At 34.3% G+C, this 23,853-nt stretch overlaps 1 protein-coding gene and 1 non-coding gene across 2 annotated transcripts in view; both read left to right on the top strand.

Annotated features, from left to right (window-relative positions):
* Nucleotides 1-23,853, top strand: part of IPO7 (importin 7) — a 45,473-nt gene that overhangs the window by 10,797 nt on the left and 10,823 nt on the right. The window contains exons 2-15 of the mRNA XM_055423399.2: nt 4,786-4,867; nt 6,823-6,976; nt 8,770-8,928; nt 12,257-12,413; nt 13,595-13,684; nt 15,892-15,986; nt 16,120-16,204; nt 17,971-18,105; nt 18,756-18,855; nt 19,632-19,708; nt 20,060-20,176; nt 22,522-22,611; nt 23,017-23,182; nt 23,342-23,502. Of these exons, the coding sequence (XP_055279374.1) occupies nt 4,786-4,867; nt 6,823-6,976; nt 8,770-8,928; nt 12,257-12,413; nt 13,595-13,684; nt 15,892-15,986; nt 16,120-16,204; nt 17,971-18,105; nt 18,756-18,855; nt 19,632-19,708; nt 20,060-20,176; nt 22,522-22,611; nt 23,017-23,182; nt 23,342-23,502 (1,668 nt within the window). The remainder of the gene's footprint in view (nt 1-4,785; nt 4,868-6,822; nt 6,977-8,769; nt 8,929-12,256; nt 12,414-13,594; nt 13,685-15,891; nt 15,987-16,119; nt 16,205-17,970; nt 18,106-18,755; nt 18,856-19,631; nt 19,709-20,059; nt 20,177-22,521; nt 22,612-23,016; nt 23,183-23,341; nt 23,503-23,853) is intronic.
* On the top strand, nt 22,751-22,935 carry LOC129554978 (small nucleolar RNA SNORA23). Its single transcript, XR_008685695.2, has one exon. It is a non-coding gene; the product is annotated as a small nucleolar RNA SNORA23 (small nucleolar RNA).

Raw genomic sequence — 23,853 nt, 5'->3', positions numbered from 1 at the left:
CCCATAGTATGATATAGTCTGGCTTCTTTCTCAACATGTTTTTGAGATCTGTATTATTGATTTCATAGGTTGGGTTGTTTTTTTTTTTTAAGTTATTTTATAGTATTTCATGCATGCATTATACCACAGTTTGTTTATGTAGTCACATGTTAATAGACAGGTATTATTGTGAACATAAGCCCTTATTTCTCTTGAATATATAAGGGGGAAATCGCTAGGTTATAAGATAAGTGCATGTCAGATAATGCCAGTTTTCCAATATGGTTGTACCATTTTATCTATCTACCAGCACTGAATTCCATTTTTTTTTCTTATCTTGATCAGTGCTTTGGTATTGCATATGTTGTTTTGTGGTAGCTTTGTCTTGTCCACTTCACGTGTGTGTGTGACCATGCCATGTGGCTTGTGGGATGTCAGTTCCTCAAGCAAGGATTGAACCTGGGCCATGGCAGTGAAAGCCTGGAATCCTAACCACTAAGCCACTAGGCAACTCCTTATGCTAATTATTTTGTAATTTGCTTGCACATATTTGTTGACTTTTGTTTTGGAGTGATTAACACTTCCTCAGATGTTGAGATATTTTCCTTTTGTTCCCCTCAACATTATTTATACCAAGGCAGGGCTGAAGCCTATGAAGCTTTACTTTTCCTGATACCAAAACTATTTCATGTCTTTCACCCTTTAAAGTGTTAGGCTTAGGTTTTCTCCACCACAATGATAAAAATATTCACCTTGGTTTCCTTCAAGTACTCTTAAGGGTTTTTTTGTATTGTTTAAACCTTAAGAAGTTAGAAATTGATAAAGGTCCTTTGTTACTGTAACATGCAGTACCTATTGTGTTATAGGAAGATACACTGAGTAGCACATGCTCACTTCTAACTCACATGTAGCTGTCTGTGTCCAACCAACAAAAACAGTGGCCTTGTGTGGTGGTTTTTGTTGTTATAAAGTGACTCCTTCCTAAATGTAAACCAACAACCTCATTTGGAGTTCCAGTCATAGAAAGCAGTCTTTTTCTACTCAGAAAGGTAAACTGCAGAATTGGGACCTCAGGAGAGTGTTATATATAAATGAAACTACATCTTGTACTTTATGAGTGATTTAACATACTGAAAAGTAATTTGGCAGTCAATTTATGCCCTACTGACTTTAGAACATACTTTCTGAGAAAGATGAGGTATGGTTTTTGTGTTTTTGTTGTTATTTTTTGGCCACACTGCACAACTTGCAGGATTCTTAGTTCCCTGATCAGGGATTAATCTCTGGCCATGGCAGTGAAAGCCTGGATTCCTAACCATTAGACCACCAGGGAACTCCCTGTTATGTTTTGATGTTTGCTAAAATACTTTTTGTGTAATTTTCCTTATAGCTATCCTGTGAAGTAGATTTTGTTATACTGAGTTTGTAATTAAGAGTTAGATTTGCTGCAGACTTGTATATACTGCTGCTGCTGCTGCTGCTAAGTCACTTCAGTCGTGTCCGACTCTGTGTGACCCCATAGACGGAGGCCCACCAGGCTCCCCCGTCCCTGGGATTCTCCAGGCAAGAACACTGGAGTGGGTTGCCATGTATATACTACTATATATAAAAGAGATAATTAATAAGAACCTGCTGGTATAGCACAGGGAACTCCATTCAGTAGTCTGTAATGGCCTATATGGGAAAAGAGTCTTTAAAAAAAGTGCCATACATATTTGTTAAATAAAATTAATCTTCACAGTAAAAAAATTAGATTTGCTGAAATAAACTTGCTCAGGAGTTAAAAATGTAGGACATGACATCACTTAGGTTTATAACCAGTACTGTCTTGAATTCTAGCAGTTCAGTCATAGAGTTCACAATTTTATGCAGGAGATAAGATATATTGCTGTAATATTAATGACTTAAGAAGTATCATAGTAGTGGTCTTTGTGTGCTTACCAGTCTAAAAATACAAGTTTGCTTTTTTGCTCCACACAACCTCTATGTGGTCACAACTGCCTCTAAGGCACCTTTTTTGTGAATTCATTCAGTTATTCTTTTAATAAATTTGTTGATTATCTTGAATGCCAAACGTGAGGAATTGGGTATAAAGATAGTAGTCTTTATTCCTAATGTATCTTGAGTCTAATAGGAGAGGCAGACATAAAGCCAGTCTACAAATATGTAATAATTATTATGAAGTGGAAAAAAAAACGTTGGAGCTTATGAGAGTAATTGGGAGCCCTACTTAGCCCTAGTGTGATCAGTGAGGAAATGCTTCTCTAAGGAAATGTTTAAACTGAGACCTAAAGAATAAAGATGTGGACCAGTTAACTCTGATGGAGCATTGGAGAGAAGAGTGATGTAGGCAGAAAGTCACAGCATGTACAAAGACTTTGAAATGGGGGTAATATTTATTGTTGCAGAAATGTAAGGTGGGGCAATGAGGGGGATGAGAAAGTTTCTTTAAGTGAGGCTGAAGGAATAAGCAGAGCAAGACAAGACAGGGCCTTTTAGGCCTTAGGAAATACAGTAGAAAATTGTTAAAAGATGTCTTTTAAGGGGATTACTTTACAATTTTAAGATTATTGAGTACTAAATAGAGAATGGTTGGGAAGGCAAATGGTTACATTAAGAGATGATAGTCATTTGGACTAGGTTGGTGTTAGTAGGAATGGAGAAAGTGGATATATCAATTATACAACCATTTTGGCTATGCAATTGATAGTGTCTGATGTATTGAATTGGGATAAGAAGAGGAAAGTGGACTTCCCTGGTGGTCCAGTGGTTAAGAATCTGCCTGCCAATGCAGGAGACATGAGTTCAGCCTCTGCTTTGAGAAGATTCCACATGCTGAGGGGTGAAAAAGCCTATGGGCAGCAACTACTGTGCCAGAGTGCCCTAAAGTTTGTGCCCTGCACCACGAGAAGCCACTGCAGTGAGAAGCCTGTGCATTGCAAGGAAGAGTAGTCTCTGCTGTAGAGGAAACACATGCACAGCAACAGAGACCCAGCACAGTGAAAAATGAATAAATTAAAAAATTTTTTTTAATTTTAAAAGAAGAGGAACATATTAAAAATGACATTCAATTTTCAGATATGAGTAACAGAGGATAGTGATGACAGGTTGTGGGGGGTGGTACAAGGAAGGAAGAGTCACAACTTTTAGGGGAAAAATGATTTCATCATAGTAAGTCTGAAAATCCTGTGAGATAATGGAGGCAGGGATGTTAAATAGGTCTGTTAGTGTGTCCTGGACTGGAAACTACATTTGATTTATAGATGGTATTTAAAGATAGGAGTTACGTGAAATCACCTGGGGAGCAGAAAAGACGGGCTGTGACTGAGTTCTTGAACCATGTAGACAGAAGGAGAAACAACCGAAGGAGCCTGCAGAGGTCCCGGGAAAAGTGAGGTAGGAGCGGTTAGATGGACGGGGGTTCCATGAAGACGGTTGTGGTAAACTGTTCACATCTGTTTAGAGCGCCGAAAAGGGTAAATTCCTCCCCTTTATTTATTTAACTGCTCCTGTCCAGGTCTTAAATTTAAATACTGCTTCTGGGTTAGGAGATTCTACTTGTGATTCTTCCATCAGTTCAGTTCAGTCGCTCAGTCGTGTCCGACTCTTTGCGACCCCATGAATCACAGCACGCCAACCTTCCATAGTGTTTTCTGTTTTTCCTGTTATATTGATGCTTTATTACAGTTACCTGTTTGGCTATCTTTTTTTCCTTCATTGTTCATTTTCCATGAGGTCATGGACACTTAATGTCTTGTTCAACCTTGTGTTTTCACGTCCTGGCATAGTGTTTTGCACCAAGAACAAAGTAAATAATTTTGGAGTGACTGAATGAGCAGAGTATCCCTTTGGGTCTTACGTGGAAGACATTTTTTTATATCTGAAGGGAAATTCTTCTGTTTCTAAGAATATGTTCGTAGAATGCATGAAAAAGTCTATAGGGAGGAAACTAAAAATCATGAGTGTCCATGTGAACATGTGCAGAAAAATACTAAAACTTGGGCTGGAAGGACATTATTGGAGGCGTTTTGCAGAAGAGGGAATGAGAATACATATAAGAAGAGATTTCAGTTCTTTTTTAATAAATCAAAAGCAAATATGACAAATTTAGGAATTAACTAACATTTTTGTGTTGTTTATGAAAGTAATCCAGGATCATGGCATAAAATTTGGCTAATAGAAAACCTCTATAATCCTACCATCCCAGATATAACTCATTAGCATTTTTGGTGCATTTCATTATATTCTGTATGTGTTGCATTGTATATTCATGTCAATACATTTACTAAGTCATGCAGTTTATATCCTACTTTTATTATATGTTCAAAGCTGTTTTAAATATAGCATGCATACAGAAAAATGATCATGAGGATACAGTTGATTAATTTTCACAAACTGGACACACTTATAAAACAGCTGTATTACGATGCAAAATGTTATTAGCACCTTGGAAACGACCCCCTCAGATTATTAATGTTTGCTTATTTCGTTTTTGTCTAGCCACATAATAGAATATCCCTGGAGAAATTATTACTGAGTTGGGGAAATAGGTATCACAGAGGAGACTGCTTTTGAGCTGCTGCCACCAATTTGGTTAGAAGTTCAACAGTATGTAGGCAAATGCAAACACATGAAGGTTTTAGGAGTTAGGTTACTGCATTTTGTGTGTGTGTGTTCCTTATATGTGAGTGGTAGGAAATACTGGAACCAACTAGTGGAGAGCCTTTTGTGCCAGCCAAGTAGTGAAATAAGAGCACTAAGAATATTTATTTGCGGAAATTTAAAATACATTTTTTTTATTTGTAGGCACACAAGTCTCTGAATTTTGTTTCAACGCTGCTTCAGATTACTATGTCGGAACAACTGGATTTACCTGTGAGACAGGCAGGCAAGTTTCCTGAATTATTTTCTTGGATGTATGTAAATAATGTTTGGAAGGTTCATAGTTGAGTAGCAGAAGTGTCTTGGGAAGATCCTTCGGTGATTTTCTTCCCCGAAAATTGATTTGGCCCCCTTGTGTTTACTGCAAACTGTCACAAGTACATTGATACCTGGTGGCAGAATTTAAAGGAATGTGATATTTCACTGACTTAAGAAAAAAATTGATGAGGTTTATTGCAAGATTCTCCATATTCTGTTTCCTTCCATGATGGATGATTCTAAGATACAAACCTCCAGTTATTTGCTTTTAGTGTTTTATTTTAACCATTTAAAAGTTACTACTTCTTAGTCCCAGTTTCAACAAAATATTAATTCCTTCAGTATCAGAGTCTGTGAAAATGTGGCATGCTACTTCTGATATTATCTGTTAGTCAGCAGAATAATGGAATTCACATCTTTAATGCTTGTTATTTATTTGCAGATATATTTCTTGTAGGACATATAAACTGCGAATAACTTTACTGTTCTGGAAAAACCGCTTATTATTCTGGAGTTATTTTTTGCTGTTCTTTTTCCTTACACCGATTTTGTTTTTAAAAAAATTTTGCCGCTTTTCTCTACATAGTGTTAATCTTAAAATTTATATTTTAACAACTAAATGATTTACCTTAAATGTTCCATATGCTCTGAAACCTTTCTCAGTTGTTGGAATTTAATATCAGGTCTGTATGGTTAACAGTTGTATTCTGAGTGCCTAAAGAATTGCATGACTCAGTGAAGGTCCTCAGTGAATGAATGAATGAATGGAAGTTATGACTTTTAAAATTGGCATCCAAATAGCACGAATTAAATGGGAACTTTTGTGTCTATAAAATACAGTAATTTTACTGAACCATGGTCAACAGTAAGTCTTTGAAAATTTTTTTTAGTTAAATAGGAAAAGATTGGTTTGACTATTTTAACTGTCATTTCTCTTTTACTTATGAAGTTGACATTTTCCCCTTTGGCTATTTTTTTAGATAAGAATCTTTGCCTTTAAATCTCAAAATTTTTACTAAGATGTTGAAAGCCTTTGGATTTAGGAAGGACCTTAAGCACATTAGAAACTTGATTATGTGTTTTAGCAAAATTAAATTCTACTAGAAAGTTGTTTTTTTAGTATGTACAAAGCCAGAAGCAACTGAACTGTGGAATTGGTCCTAATTTTTGTAGTATCATCATTACTTTAAAATTTACATCCTTGTAATTGAATTATATTGCATAGTGCATGGTATATGGTGGTTTCTGAAAGATACATTTACTGTCTTTGTAGTAGAGCTCAAGCATTCTGGATGGAGTAGAGTGAATCATAGGTTCTTGCAGTGCAGTTCCCATTTGTTTATGTGTTTTGTTTGACCAAACACCTTTTAAAATACTGAATCAAAATTGTACAAATAAGTATTACATCCACTTATTTGGTGCATTATGATAGAGGCTGTTTCTCACAGTTCTGGAGTCCAAGATTAAGTAGAAACTTTATTGGTATGCAGTTTTGTTTTTAGAAGTTTCCTTTAAAAGACTTGGTAAAACAACTTTCCTACAGAAAACAGGGTGGAAAGTGTTGTGTGTAAATGCACTGTAAAAATGATTTTGTTTTAGTTTGCAGTTACTGCAGTTCAGTTCAGTTCAGTTCAGTTGCTCAGTCGTGTCCGACTTTGCGACCCCATGAACCACAGCACGCCAGGCCTCCCTGTCCATCACCAGCTCCCGCAAACTGTATGTTTAATAATGACTTTGTGGGTGATTACTGTAGCCAACATTAAATTTGTGTTTTGTCAACTTTTTAAATAATAGAATACAGTATTTTAATTTTAAAAGGATAGCTTTACTAGCAGTGGTTGGTCTGAAAGAAATAAACAGGTGTAGACACAGGGATGGTTACAGTGCTTTCACATTCTTTTGTCAAATTGATGTATATTTTAGGTGTTATCTATTTGAAAAATATGATAACGCAGTATTGGCCTGATCGGGAAACAGCACCAGGGGATATATCCCCTTATACTATTCCTGAAGAAGATCGACATTGTATTCGAGAAAATATTGTAGAAGCCATTATCCACTCTCCTGAGCTCATCAGGTATGTATGTATTTTAAATTTAACCATTGTTGATGGTAATAGTTTTCAGGGTTTGTAGAAAAGGGAATCTTTCAGAACATAAAAATTGGTTGTTTTGGAGACTTCCCTGGTGATCCAGGGGTTAAGAATCCACTTTACAATGCAGGGGATGCAGGTTCAGTCCCTGGTTGGGGAACTTTGATCCTAAATGTTATGGAGCAACTAAAGCCCATGTGCCACAACTCCAGAGTCAGTGTGCCACGACTGAAAGATTCAGCAAGATGCAGCAAAGATCCCTAATGCTGTAACCAAGACCCAGCGCAGCTCCCCCACAAAAATCTGTCCTTTCTGAAGCACAAAACTTAAATGCTGTTACAGGAAAATTACTTGTTTGTTTTATTTTCTCACTGCAGTTTAATTTTGCATTTATTAAAACCCAAAACTTTAAACTTCATGTCAAACTTGTGAAACATACTATGTTTAGATGAAAGGGAGCATAGAAAATTATAGAATTCTGTCATATACTTTATATTATATTGATGTTCTGAATGAAACCTGTCAGTTGATGGGGATGAAAAAAATACAATTACCTGCATTTGTAACATTTGTTGGGTTTCTTTTAAATCAGTAGTAATAGTTAGTGACTTGTTTTTTTTGTTTTTTTTTTTTTAATTTATTTTTGGCTGCACTGAGTCTTTGTAGCTTTGCTTAGGCTTTCTCTAGCAGTAGTCATGGGCTACTCTTTGTTGGGTGTGCTGGCTTCTCATTGCAGACCACAGGCTCTAGGTACTCAGGCTTCAGTAGTTGCAGCATGTGGGCTCAGTTGTTAGCAGCTTGTGTGCTGTAGGGCGCATGGGCTTCAGTAGTTGGGGTACACGGGCTTAGTTGCTCTGCGGCTTGTGGAATCTTCCTGGACCAGGGATCAAGCCTGTGTCCTCCACATTGCCAGGGGAATTCTTATCCACTGCACCACCTGGAAAGTGCAGTTCAGTTGCTCAGTTGTGTCTGACTCTTTGCGACCCCATGGACTATAGCATTCCAGGCTTCCCTGTCCATCACCAACTCCCAGAGCTCGCTCAAACTCATGTCCATTGAGTCGGTGATGCCATCCAACCATCTCATCCTCAGTCGACCCCTTCTTCTTTCCCAGCATCAGGGTCTTTTCCAGTGAGTCAGTTCTTTGCATCAGGTGGCCAACGTATTGGAGCTTCAGCTTCAGCATCAGTCCTTCCATTGAACACCCAGGACTGATTTCCTTTAGGATTGACTGGTTGGATTTCCTTGCAGTCCAAGGGACTCTCAAGAGTCTTCTCCAGCACCACAGTTCAAAAGCATCAATTATTCAGTGCACAGCTTTCTTTGTGGTCCAACTCTCACATCCATACATGACTATTGGAAAAACCATAGCTTTGACTAGATGGACCTTTGTTGGCAAAGTAATATCTCTGCTTTTTAATATGCTGTCTAAGTTGGTCACAGCTTCTTCTACAAGGAGCAGGCGTCTTTTAATTTCATGGCTGCAGTCACCATCTGCAGTGATTTTGGAGCCCAAGAAATAAAGTCAGTCACTGTTTCCATTGTTTCCTCATCTATTTGCCATGAAGTGATGGGACCAGATGCTATGATCTTAGTTTTTTGAATGTTGAATTTTAAGCCATATATATATGTTTGGCTGCTTCGGTTCTTCTTTGGGCATGTGGGATGTTTCCATTGTGGTGAAGGCTTCTCTAGTTACGGCATGGACTTAGTATTTCTTCCTTCTTATTGTTTATTTTTTACTTTCTTCCTTCTTATTGTTTATTTTTTACTTTCAGGGTACAACTTACTACATGCATTCATCATATCATCAAACATGATTATCCAAGTCGCTGGACTGCTATTGTGGACAAAATTGGCTTTTATCTTCAGTCTGACAACAGTGCATGTTGGCTAGGAATTCTTCTTTGCCTCTATCAGCTTGTGAAAAATTATGAGTAAGTATCTCTCAATTCCTGTAGTTCTGAGAAGTAGAAAAAGCTTGGGAAATTTAAGCTAATTGGTTTGAACAACTTAAAGTTTCATTTGATCTATATACCAAAGTTAGTGAATTACATGTTGATTTTAATTGTGTCTTCGTTTTGAAATAGCATTCTTGTTTTAATTCTGCAGTCTCTTATGTTGATTTGGCTGTGAAACTCCTTGTGCCCTTTTTTCTTAATCATATTTCCCTATTCAAAACCTAAGTTATCTATAACTCCTCTATATAGACTCCTCAATTTGTGCTGATAAAAGGCTTAAAGATAAGCTTTGTTTAAGATATGAAAGGGGTCAAAGTACACTGAGCTTTAGAGCTCTTTTTTATGGCTTTCTGTGAATTTTTATCTTAATTTGAGTTCTTGCTAAGTTTCAAGAGCCTACCTCTAATTCTTTAAGAAGAATGTGTTGGAAATTCATTTGATCACTTTTTAATCATTGTGTTTGAAGGACTCATAGTCATCTGCTTCAGTGTTGGTGTATTTGAGCAAATTATAGTCTGTGTAAGTACTTAGTATCAGTAAGAAAGATTTACGGATCATTTTAGACCTGGGTTTAGGGATCAGGGAAAAAAAAATCTTACTTGGAAGTTGAGGTATAGCACTAAAAGTAGTGAGGTGTAGCCCTAAAAGTAGTAAACCGAATGTTGTTGAGGTTTTTCTAAGTGTGTGGTGAAAATAATGAAATTGGTAGGCACTTGAAAATTTTGATGTTAGAAAATTAAAGAAGAAGGAACACTACACCATGATGGTGGCTTTATTTCTAGTCCTAACAGCTACACATTGTGAGCCTCTAACTCTGGGGCTTGTAGTTAGCCTGTGATAGCCTTTCTGGGTCCCACTCAAAGTAGCTGATGAACTGCTGCTTTTGTTCTGAGCAGGAAAGAAATATACTATTTACAGCATTGGTACTGGTGTTTTCTTGTGTTCCCACCAGCTACCCATCTTCCTGCTAAGGGATGTTCCAGCTGTTGCTCCAACCTCTGTCGGAGTGCCAGTTGTTGTAGTTCTGGTAAGTGAGTGAGTGACTGGGAGAGAATAACAATAACAAGCTGTCATTGTCATTGAGAAGGTTCAAGTCTCTCCTGCCCTGTAATCTTTAGCAGGAGAGAGTACGATAGGGATTTTTTTAAATGGAAGACATAGGAGACTGCTGCAGTGGTGGAATTTCAGTTTATTTTCAGCCAGTGTTTGTGGAGCACAAGGTGTTCACAAGGGATCTGTGTGGACTAAAGCAGTTCTAAGAAAATGCATGCCGAAACTGAAAGTTGTGATGGCCTTCAGGAGCATAGATCCTTAGGAAATGCTTGTCAGTTGAAGGAGCATAGAAGGAACATTTGAAGAGAAAGGCATGTCACACCACATGGAGTGAGCAGAGAAAGATGCCGAGGTAGAAATGAGACACTTTAGTGGGTAGTGAGGAGACCACTAAATGGTATGGATAACTTCTGTTGAGAGGTTGGGGTTCACTTTAAATTAGTAGATTGGGACCTTGTTAAAAGACGGTTTTGAATGCCAAGATGGGGAATTTGCATGTGATCTTTTACATGCAAATTGACTTTTTTCTTTTTTTAAAGAGGAAAGTGGTTGGCTAGTTTTTGAGAATTCCCTATGAGTATGGTTCACCAGATTGACACTGGTAGTAGGCTTTTATTTGTGGGAAGAATTGAGCTCCACATCCTATTCCTCCACCATCTGATCACTCCGTAGGCTTTTATTAGTGTCACATTTTCATGCTTTTAGGAGCTTTCAGGTCTTATGGAATAGTATTTGTATCCTTCCATAAATGATTTTCATACTCATTAGTTTGGATATTGTAACCATCCAACTTCCAGGCCACCACTCAGTGTAGAGAGGGAGTTAGGAGAGAAGAATGTCTTAACATGGAATGGGTATTCAAACCATCATAATGTGGGTGATCACATGGATTGGATAATAGAGAGAGGGTTGCATAATATAGTTCTCATCTTTGTTGTTATAAGATAATATTTTCAATAAATAATATAGCTTGTCTAATCAAATTGGAGAGTGCAAATGGCTTCCTTTTGTGAATTTTTACTGTTTTTATTGACTCAAAGAAATGTTCAGATAACCTTTAAATATATACTAGGTATAATTTCTCAGCATATTAAATAATATTTAAAACTGTCAGTTAATTGTTTAATATCAAATCATTATTAACAGGAACATTGCTCTTGTTTTAATCTTGGCAGTTTACTTTGCTTCTCCTTTCACCCAGTGGGAAAAACAATCCAGCCTTTTAGGAATGTTTACCTTTACCTTTAAAAATGTGCTAACACACTCAATTCTTAGATACATTTTCTCCCTTTAGAAAAGCTACTGGTAGATAAAACTGGGGTCTGGTATGGAAAAGCAGTTACTTAATTAAAAAAAAAAAAAGCCAGTAGCCCTTTTCACAGTACTGTTAAAATGCTAAGGCTCTCTATGGGGGAATGTCTCAATTAGTCAGCACTTCTTTACTCTTATCTTTGAAGCAAAATGTAATTCAGAATTCAGGATTTTTCAGAGTTTAGAAAGGTTTAACAAGGTTCACATAATATATATTCTATTGAAATCTATACCAGAATCCAGGAATCAAACACTATTTTTTATATATGCTATAAGTATATGAGTATTTACTCCAAATGGGATAAACAGAATCAGTATCCTGTTGCGGTCAGGCTTTGTTGCCAGAAAGGTTACCAGTTTACAGTGGTAACCTATCACTATAGTGATTTATAGTGCTTTTAGAAATAGACTATTTTCTGCTTTACAGATGCCATTTCTTCCGTAATGCTTTTGGTGTGTAAATCACTTAAGGATGTTAATACATAATTATTTATATCAATCAGCTCCTAATGTTTAAAAACCAAATCACTGTAGCGCCTCAGTTGTATCAGTATTCAGTTAGTGATAACATAGTGAAATGGTTAAAGGGCAAATCCTGAATCTGCTAAGGTTCATACCTAGATATATATATTGGGGAAGATATTTAACTTCTCTATGCCTCCGTTTCCTCAGCTATAGAAGTGAGAATATTAATGAGGCCTTGAAGGTTATTTACCTCATAATAAATGCTCAGTAAATTTTAGATGTTCTGTTGTTATTTGAGATTTTTCTCAAGTTGCTTTTAACCTATGGTTTAATTCCATAATAGGTTTTTCTTCTCGGACTATAAAATTGCTTAGAAAATATTTGCTTTTATCTGTATAAACAGGCAAGTAGTTTATATTTATAAATAAAATTGTAAGTAAATTCTCACAGAATTAGTTTGCATTCCTGCCCAAAGGTATAAGAAACCAGAGGAACGGAGTCCATTGGTAGCAGCAATGCAGCATTTCCTGCCAGTTCTAAAGGACCGTTTTATCCAGCTTCTTTCTGATCAGTCTGATCAATCTGTCCTCATTCAGAAACAAATTTTCAAGATCTTCTATGCTCTTGTTCAGGTAATTTTACAAAGTAGTTTTTAATATATAAAGTTAGCTATCATTTGGCACTATAAATGATGATAAAGAATATCTTTCAGCTTAAGAATTCGCAAAACTTAAAATCAGTTCTTCGAGTTTACATCTAACATGTGCTTTGTCATGCCATATATGTGTAGATTGTCCCACTAAATTACAAAAGCTATTCCTAAGCTTGACACAAAATGATTAATACTGTGGGTTTGACTTTGTATATTCTAAATCTTCCTGGGATAAAAGACCCAACTAAGGAAATGATAGTATCTATAGTTTCAGTGGATTGTAATTACTTATGAAACAGAGTTTTTGATTAGGATTAAAATTCTTGCTCTTCTTTTGCCACATGGCCAGAGAAAGATTTGTCTCATATGTCCGGACCTTTGGTTCAATTCATACCATTACTTATTTTTTATAAATCTCATTTAAATAGACCTGTGACTTTATTTCCACTAAGGTTATTATAACTGACTCACTGCCATTGTTTGGTTGGATTTTTCATGCTATTGCTAGATCTTTAAAGATAATCTGATATCTTTCTAATGACTCCTTATATAATTTTTAAAGAAATGAAAGTTCTTTTTATAAGTTATTCTAGGGCATAGGAACCAACTGATTTTTTGAGACTAGCATACCCTGAAATCAAAATATAGTACTGGCTCATTTGTGACAATAGAGGTCCTAAAACCCTAAATAGGATATTGATGCTCCTATTAAGTGATAAGATTTATCCCAGAAACAGAATATCAAGAGTGAAAATCCAGTGTTTGTGATTAAGTTTTATATTATGCAAAAAGAGACCTGTAAACAATCTTTAAGGATGGTAGATAAAGTATTTGATAAAATAATCATATCTGCTTTAAAAAAAAATAAATTAAGTATCCTGGAATAGAAATTTCCTTAACTCAATAAGAGATATCGTACCTTATGGTGAAAATTAGATGTATTCTCAGGAATTTGGGAATAAGACAAGGATGCTTACTATCTTTGCCACAGTTGACCATTGTACATAAACTAACCAAATCAGCCAGATGAGAAATTTGCCTATCTACTAAAAGGAAATGTGGATTGCATGAAGTATGTTTTTTAGATTTTATAAAGAGTAAAAAGAAGTTGGATTTTCTTTTGTAAAGATTTTAAAATATTGATTCTTGATTTTAATTTAGTATACATTACCACTGGAGCTGATAAACCAACAGAATCTGACAGAATGGATAGAAATTTTAAAGACTGTTGTGAACAGGGATGTACCTAATGTAAGTTTATTTCCTATATCACTGAACTTAAATATTTGTTACCTTTTGGGAATTTTAATTGATATTTCCTAAAACATTCTTTGTGAATTTATGTATTTTGTGATGCAGATTTTTCTAAATACACGTTTCATTTGTTTATATATGTGAGTATATTAAGGGAAAAATTTAAAAGTTTATTTTGTGTATTTAAAGTGCTTATATGTAGCTTGTTTTTTCCATCCTAATTCTCTGTTTCTTCAGTTTTTAATTGAGTTAATAAAATGTATCACCTGACATAGTTAGGATTTTTTTTTCTTCTAGTGAGAACTTTTAAATCTATTGTCCTAGCAGCCTTCAGATAAAACAATATTTTTTTGTTTATTATTTATTAAATCTATAGATACCATCTCCCCAGAATTTATTTATCATATAACTGGAAATTTGTACCTTTCCACCATCTTCCAAAACTTACTCTAGTAAACATTTTGCAGTTTATACATATATCAAATTATTCTGTTTATACCTTAAACTAACACAATGTTAGATATGAATTCTCTCTCAAAAAGAAACAAAGAGCCCATAGCTGGATTTTAGCCTAGTGATTTGTCAGACTTGGATGAACTGAAGAAGAACTTGATGTACAAGTTGGTCAGACTTTGTTCTTAGTTACAGTAGTTGTTTTTTAAATAACAACCTTATAGAGATCTAACTCAAATACCATAAAATTCACTATTTTAGTGTACAATTCATTGGTTTTTCAGTCTCATAGACAGAATTATCCATAAATAAAAAATGTTATTTTTTCACATTTATTAACAATTTTTTAAATGACCACAATTTTTCTTTATAATCTAGTTTTCTAGAGAGGTAGTGAATTTTCAATTCCTGAATCTCTAGTGTGTTTTAAGTACTTCTGCATACCTTGCTTATCTAATCTTCAAAAAAAAATCCTGAATTTATTTTAAACAGAGGCATAGAAGGGTTATGTAATTTACCAACATAATTTTTTTTTAGTGGAATAAGTGAGACTGATCTCCTGTTTTGTAATTTATTGCTCAAATTTTTATTTTAAAAATACACTGAAGAAGTAAATAGGACCTTCCTTCTACTCCATAGAAAAGTTATTTGATGTGTTATTTTATAAAAGGTATAAAATAAAACTTTAAGAGTTTTCATAACTATATTCTGCATCTTTTTTGGTATCATTTGTAATAATAAACATGCACATATAAGTAAACAATTTGAGTTATAACAGTCATATTCACTCAAGTAACTGTCGCCGAGAATACTTGCTCATGGCTGGATCTAGTCATTCTTCCATCACCATTCTGATTTCTAGCACCATATATTAATTTTGCCTGCGTAGAATCTAATAAAAAGGTGATTTTTTTTGTATCTACTTTTACTTAATATACTTAATGATGCATTCATGTTGTGTTATGGTAGTTATTTCCTTTTTGTTGACAAGTGGTATTCCATTGTAAATAAATAAATTATTTATTTACAAGTTAATGTGTATCTGGGTGGTTTCAAGATTTTAGTATTACAAATAAGGCTGCTATGAATGTATATGTTTAATTTTATAAATAACTTCCAAAGTAGTTGTATCATTGCTGTCACTGGCAGTGTATGGAAGTTTTGGTTGTTTCACAGTCTCATTTCTTTGTCTTTAAAAATATGTCATGACTGTCTTAGGTCAGTAATATAATGAGCCAGTTCATTCTTTTAGTGCTTGTGTAGTAGTCTGTTATGGATGTTCCATAATTAAACATCTCCTTATTAATGAATGTTTAGTTCTTGGCATTTTTCTCTGTTACAAATAGTTTTGCAAATGAACATTTTCATCCATTTATATTTATGTATTTAAACTAGTGTTTCTGAAAGTAGATTTTTAAAATGGAGTTTTTTGTGCCCTTTTGATTTGTGCCCTTTAACTATACTGGTTTTAGTTAAGGTGCTTGCCCAGGCCTTGATTTGTATTGTTTGGATCATGACTAAAATGTTTTTGAGTTTAAACTTTTATAAGACTTTGAAAAAGCATGTCCTTTGTAACTAAGTAGTGAAGCAAAACGCCTCTTATAAACAAAGGTTAGTACTTTTCCAAGTATATCCTTTTATAATGAAAGGCCAATGTTGGAGGAGCATTCATGTTTTTGTGAATCTGTTCCAAACTCACTCTATTCCTTTTAGATTATATTGTCTGTCATTAAATAAATGTCTCTTTAAAGGAAACACTTCAAGTTGAAGAAGATGATAGACCTGAGTTACCATGGTGGAAATGTAAGAAGTGGGCTTTACATATCTTAGCAAGGCTTTTTGAAAGGTAAACACTTCTCATTATGATAACTTAAGATTTTTGGTGTTTTTTTTTTATATCTTCACAATTTGGTGCTTTTTTAATCAGTGCTGATATAAAACATTATAAAGACATGATGGGCATTTTAATGTTCTTTTAGGTATGGAAGTCCTGGCAATGTTTCCAAAGAGTATAATGAATTTGCTGAAGTATTTCTGAAGGCATTTGCTGTTGGTGTCCAACAAGTAAGTTTAAGATAATTCTTCCACATAAAAACATGGCACTGTTAATTTATCTTGCTTGTTTCTAGTTTCTTTGTCATCCAAAGTTTACACGTAGCAATCTTTAACATCTTGAATACTGTAGTTAGCAAATGTTTTAGTCTCAGGACTTCCTTACAATCTGAATTATGAATTATATTATATGTAGTGATATTTATTTAGCATTTTAGAAACTGAGACAAAATTTAACAGTATTAATTTATTAAAAAGTAGTAGCAAACCTGTCATATATTGATAGAATACATGTTTTTTGTTGTTGTTGAAAATAGCTCTTTTCCAAAATGAAAAAATTTTAGCAGGAGGAAATGGCATTGTTGCACATTTTTACTAATATCTTTAACGTCTGCCTTACTAAAAGGTAGCCATATACCACATCTACCTCTCTATTCATTGTTTTAATTTGTTCTAATGGAAGTAAATAAAGATAAGTTGGAAAAGGAAAGACTGATTAATATACTTTTCACATAATTGTGGAAATGTTTTAAATCATATCAACATTTGACAGTGGTATTTTCTTAAAGGTTAATTGCAATGTAGAGTTTGAAACTATAGCAATAAGCATCTCATATTCTGTTACATTAATATTCATTGATTTGGTATTGTACTTTAAATGGGTCTTTTATCCGTATATGGTTTTGTAATCCTGCTTTGGTCATTGGAAAATATTGACTTAGTGGGTCAGTGGCAATTTTCTGAATGTTAATAGATTGCATTATATAACTTAAAAATTTTTCATTCATATCACCACTGATCTTATCAGAAGTATCTTTAAATATTTAAAAGCTATCAAGTGGAACTAAGTGGTGGGTGTAAGATTTTGAGAGTTCTAGTTTTGCTTGAAGTCTCGGAGAGTCGGACATGACTGAAGTGACACAGCAGCAGCAGCAGCAGCAACATAGTCTCACTTCAGTGAGAGGCTCATTTTGTTCAATTTGAGGGAAAAAAAAAATCTGCCATATACACAAGTCTAAATAACCATAATTTATCAATCAGTTTTTCTTTCAAGCTTATGGTATTTGTTGGAAAAAACTTTTTCAATTTTGACTGTTTCTCTTCGAAGTGAATCTTTCACCTTTTACTGAAGGTTCACCTGGGGAGGGATGGATAGGCAAGTGTTTTCATTTTTTTTGAGGCCTTGTGAGATAAACAAGGCCCCCCGTATGATGACTGCTAGTACACTTTAGTGCCACTCTGTTGACTCATGTTGGGCATCTGAAGTTTTACCACCACCACTTCTGTATCACTGATGGAAGTGTCAGCACAGTAAAAATGGCAAATAATGTCTGAGCATTATTATGAAAATAGTTTTGACTTGTCAGACCCTCTGAGGTCTGTGGACTGTATTTTAACAACTGCTATTCTCAAATATCAAAGATGAATTAGAACTCTTAGCAGTCATTAATTGCTTAAATGGTTTGGGTAAGATTTTCCTAAAAGTTGATTTTAACAATATAGTGATGCCGCAGTGGTGTGTTCATAAATAGCATATGATTTTCTCTTCTTGTATTTAATCAGAAACTCATCCTTTGAGGTACAATGTTGCCTCAATTTGTTTATTTTACTTTGGGAATAAATATAGTTCTCCAATACATAATTTAAAAAATTACTTCCTTTTTAATAGAATCTGGGGTTATTTTATGATAATCTGGGTAGTGTCAGATGTTTTCACTAGCTTGTAAATGGTTAAACTCTATTTAAGCTTTGGGTTTTAATCAAATTTTTTTTCAAAGGTTTTATTGAAGGTGTTATATCAGTACAAGGAGAAGCAATATATGGCTCCCCGAGTTTTACAACAGACGTTAAATTATATTAATCAAGGAGTTTCCCATGCTCTCACCTGGAAGAATCTGAAGCCTCATATACAAGTAACAATTTTCTATCTGAACTATTTTTCTAGAAAATATAATGGAAATAACATTAATTACCAAAAAGGTTGAAAGAATCCATTTTTTAACGTGTGTTACTTGGTCTATTTATTTTACATTAGAAAAATAAAGTAATACCCTGAAAAACTTTATAAAAGGTATTTTGTGAATATTCAGATTATTTGTTTAATCTGAAACTCTTGCCTTAAAATTTGTCTGTAAGTTCTTACTGATAGATCATGATTAGTTTAACATGACTAGTTAACATGTAATTTGGAATAGACAAAGGACTATTTCACCAAATTACTTTTGAGGCTAATTGGCTTATGTATTGTTTCCAGTATATTTGCTGGGTTGATGGACTAAAATTTCACTTTGTATTTTCTAAGAATACTTAATTGCTATGTATGTATACATGTCTTATTTTATGACATATACCTTATGCTTGTTGCACAGAGGGTAAGAATATGTACGTTGGTGGTTGATCTGAGAATGCATTTTAATGCATTTATTTATATTTTTACTGAAGTTTGATATTAAAATTTAAAACACATGCTGTAGAGTTATTTTTATTTTAGCACTTATTAGAAATTTGAAAGTTTAAATTTGAAAACTGAACTAAGGTTACTTTCTTAACTTTTAAATTGCAGGGCATTATCCAAGATGTTATTTTTCCATTGATGTGCTATACAGATGCTGATGAGGAACTTTGGCAAGAAGACCCTTATGAATATATACGCATGAAGTTTGGTGAGGACATTTTACTTTTTTAGAAACAAAATATTTTAGTAGTTAAGGTTCTGTATAAACCTTATATTATGGCCTCACCTTTGGAACTGAAAAATCTTCCATTATTTTAATATAATTTATCCATTGTTAAGTCATTTGGGAAGCTTTTCATTAGTTTAGTAATTTGATAATGATAATCCTCATTTTTAGCAGATATATACAATAGTGTTAGTAGGTTATGACTGTTGGATATACCTCTGGCACATGCCAAAATTGTTAGAAATTCTAGGGTACACCTTAACACTAAGTATCTAAACTGTGCTTTTGGATCCCATGTCAGTCATCATGTGTATGGAAATTGAGAAGACGCATACTGGAAGCTGGAGTCATACGGAGTCTCTGCATGGAACTAAAGAATTGTAATTTGGCTAATGTTGAGTATTAGTCTTTCTTCCTACCAAAATCTTATGTACTTTCAGTAGTTTGTGTTTTCGTAACCCCATTGTGAAAATTCTCACAGTTGTGGGGTTTCGTATGATAGAAAATAATCATTGGGAGAAGTTAATGGATTAAGATTTAATTTGTACAGGAAAGAAGGCATTAGACTTTTGCAAAATTCTGTGGAGCTCTGGGTTTGTTTTCATGCTTTGCTTGTCTTCTGTGAAGATTTAGCAAAAATTTAAGGTCCTTTTTTGTTATTACTGAGCATCGTTTATAAATTATATGAAAATGTTTGATGAAAAATTTGAAATTACTATTTTTCTGTATTCTGTGTTAATTTTAAATTTATTCTCCAGATGTATTTGAGGATTTCATCTCTCCTACCACTGCTGCCCAGACGCTCTTGTTTACAGCTTGTAGTAAGAGGAAAGAGGTGGGTTATTTAGTATGTGGATAACTTTTGCTTTAATATTTAAAATATGTTCAGATATACACTTAGGGTGTTTTTTTGTTTATTTTATTGAAGTATAGTTCATTTACAGTGGTAATTTCTGCTATTCTGCATAATGATTCAGTTATATATACAGTTTATCACAGGATATTGAGTATATTTTACCCTGCTATACAGTAGGACCTTGTTGTTTATCCATTCTGTATATAATAGTTTGCATCTTCTAATCCCAAACTTTTAGTTCTTAATGGTTACTTAAGATCATCTTGTCATCAGTGTTTTAGAAGGATTTTTGGATATCCAGTAAAGCAGTACTTTTCTCTGTTAATCTAGGTACTACAAAAGACTATGGGATTTTGCTACCAGATTCTCACAGAACCAAATGCTGATCCTCGAAAAAAAGATGGAGCCCTGCATATGATTGGTTCTTTAGCTGAAATACTTCTGAAGGTATTTGTGTCTGTGTGTGTGCATGCACACGTGCATGCAGTTAGTTTGTTTTAATAGTGGCAATTGAGATAAGACTGAATTGAGGTACAGTTCATATATCAGGGAATGCCCTGTAGCTCAGATGGTAAAGAATCTGCCTGCAGTGTGGAGACCCAGGTTCGATCCTTGGGTCAGGAAGATACTCTGGAGAAGGGAATGGCAACCCAATCCAATATTCTTGCCTGGAGAATTCAACGGACAGACCATGGGGTTGCAAAGAGTTGGACACGACTGAGCAAATTTCATATACCATATGGTTTGTCCATTTAAAGCATATAGTTTGGTTGTTTTTCTTATAAAGAGTTGTGCCACCATCAACTAATTCCAAAGAGTTTTCATCATCCCCAAAAGAAACTTTTAAAAGTCACTCCCCATTTTCTCCCAAATCTCCTAGCCCTAGTTGTCATCTCCTTTATGTCTCTGATATGGATTTTTCTATTATGGACATTTCATATAAATGGAATACATACCTGTGACTTGAATTGCTGATCATATGTTGGGAGACTGCTGGACTGTTTACCAAAGTGGCTGTACCATTTTTTATATATTAATTAGCAGTGTGTGATGGTTCTGGTGTCTTTGTCTTTATTAACATTTGGCTATTGTCTGTCTTTTAAAGTTATAGCCATCACAGTTGATATCCACTGGTAATTTTACTGTGGTTTTAATTTACATTTCCCTCACAACTAATGATACTGAGAATCTTTTTTATATGCTTATTGTCCAGTCTTCCTCGGAGAAATTTCTGTTCAAATTTTTTGTCCATTTTAAATGGAGGTATTTATCTTTTTATTGTGATCTGTTATAGTTCTGATATATATATATATGTTTTTTTTTTTAATCTAATTTTTTTTGCCACACTGGATGGCTTGTGGGATCTTAGTTCCCCAACTAGGGATCAAACCTGGACCCTTGGCCATGAAAGTGTAGAGTCCTAACCTCTGAACCACCAGGGAATTCCCTGTATATTCTAAATGCTATGCTAGAAAGCTTTCAAATACAGTTGACCTCTGAACAATACAGGTTTGAACTGTTTTTGGGTCCACTTAACATGTGGATTTTTTAAAGTAGTAAATACTACAGTTGGTTGAATCCACAGATGGAGTTGGTTGAATCCACAGATGAAGAATCACAGATATACAGAGCTAATTGCAAATTAAGTGGCAGATTTTTTCAGCTGCACAGAGGGTTGGTGTGCCAACCACCTCATTATTCAAAGATCAGCTGTATTTGATTTGCAAGTGTTTTCTGCCATTCTATGTATTTTATCTTTTCACATTCTTGATGGTGTCCTTTAAGGTACAGTTTCTTAGGATTTTGAAAGTGTCTTCTATATTTCTTTGTTATTGCTTGTGCTGAAGGTAATTCTTTTTGCATGAATTCTTTTCATATTAAATTGTAGTGTTTTTTCTTCTCAGAAAATTGGTTTTGCTGGAAATTTGTAAACCTGAATATATCCCTTTACAGCCTAGAAACATGTTTTTGTGACACATTTTCTGCTAAAGAATGAGTGTTTGGATTAAATTTATGTTTAGAAACCTCACCTTGTACACATTTTATCTGATATTTGTGAAGTCAAGATCTGAAATTTTTTTCATTTTAAAGTTAATAAATGATAACTATTTCCAAATGTATGTGAATAATTGGATACAGTTCATCCAACTCCCAGAACTTTGGTCCATATGATCCTCCATTGAGTTCATCACCATTAATCTGTGGGTATATTTTGTGTATCTTTCAGTTTTTCTACATCTGTTCACTCATTCTTTGAGTTTATAAAGGGTAAATTAAGTGGTTATTTCTTGTGTAGAAGGCTGGAAATCTTGAGTGGGTTCTCATGGCACTTTCAAGTTTCTGTTTTAATTTTATATTTTTAAATTTTATACATAGAGAAAATTTCAAAAAATAATTCCCATTATTACCTTGAGAGCAGAATATTTCTCAATGTATGCTGTATTGTTCATGTAGAACCTTTCCAGAGAGGTTCTTTCATTATAATAATTTTATAAGAGAAAAATGTTTTGTAAGATAAGGAATAAAATTAACCATTCTTCTATTACTTAAACACCACTGGTGTTAATGTTTGACATAATTGCTTTGTAAACAAATGATGTAAAAAGATTAAAAACTGTATAGTGATTTTGATGTTAATGTTTGAGAATAAGAAAATTGGATATGGATCTTAGGGTTCAAAATTCCAGAATAAATATGTTTTGACATCATTAGTCATTTTAAGGACTTGTGTATCTGTTTGACATTTGAGATGATTATATTTGTTTATTTGTTATATTTGTTTATTTTTACAGAAAAAGATCTACAAAGATCAGATGGAATACATGTTGCAGAACCATGTATTCCCTCTCTTCAGCAGTGAACTAGGCTACATGAGAGCCAGGGTAAGTTTTAAAGCTGTATTGTTTTGTACATTTATGTCTCATAATGAATAACTGCTTATGTGGACATTTATATGGAAGCTTTTAGATGTTCACTTTAAAACCCTATTTTATCTTGGACTTGTGTTTCTTTAAATGGCTGCTCATAATGTGTGCATAGTTTTCATCTGTGTCTGATAGCAGCATCTGTCTGTGTTTTGCATTCAGATCTTGTTATCCACACAAACATCATGCAGCCAAAGAGTAAGTTGGGATCATAGTACTGGTCTTGTGTTGTCTCTTTTGACTTTATCTACTACTGGCCAGCCTCCAAATTCCCACACAAGAGCTTTGGCACTTGAAATATTGTCACATGGTAGAATTTAATGTAAGACACCTATAGTAACTCACTGTATTTTTTTTTTAAAGGCTTGCTGGGTCCTTCACTACTTTTGTGAAGTGAAGTTCAAAAGTGACCAGAACTTGCAAACAGCCCTAGAACTGACCCGAAGATGTCTGATAGATGATAGGGAAATGCCTGTTAAAGTGGAAGCTGCCATAGCACTTCAAGTGCTGATCAGCAATCAAGAGAAAGGTAAAAGATTTGTATATACAAGACATAGTCCTAGAAACTTGACACGTTGTCTTCCTTTTTATTTCAAGCTATTTCTTGTTTACTCTTTGATATATATTGATTCCGGTTTTAAGGAGTTTTAGCTGTTAGCACCAGAAGTTTTTTCTCTTTCTCTTACAGCTAAAGAATATATCACACCATTCATCAGACCAGTCATGCAGGCTCTTCTTCACATTATAAGAGAAACAGAAAATGATGATCTTACCAATGTAATTCAGAAAATGATCTGCGAGTATAGTGAAGAAGTTACTCCTATTGCAGTAGAAATGACACAGCATTTGGTATGTTATTTGATCAGTAATGTATGCATTACTTAGATTACAGCAGGTATTTTCACAGAGCTTACTGTATATCAGGCACCATTCTGAGTCCTTGATACATATTTTAACTCATTTAATTCTCATATAGTCCTGTGTGAGGAATATTGCTACACCGAAAGAAAATGTGAGTTATAAAAAGGTTAATTAACTTGCCCAAGTTAGAAGGGGTGGGGCTGGGATTCACACCTGTACTATATGCCTCTACAGCACATAGTTGTTAACATGTACTTACACTGCATCATGACTAACTTGTTTGTATGATTTCCTAGAATGTTTTACACCAACTTAAAATAGGAATACTAGTTATAAGTA

The sequence above is a fragment of the Moschus berezovskii genome, chromosome 14 (genome assembly GCF_049115385.1).
Source record: "Moschus berezovskii isolate FMDL1 chromosome 14, NW_MosBer_1.0, whole genome shotgun sequence".
NCBI lineage: Eukaryota > Metazoa > Chordata > Mammalia > Artiodactyla > Moschidae > Moschus > Moschus berezovskii.
Note: the sequence above shows the minus strand (reverse complement) of the source record. Positions and strands in the feature narration are given on the sequence as shown.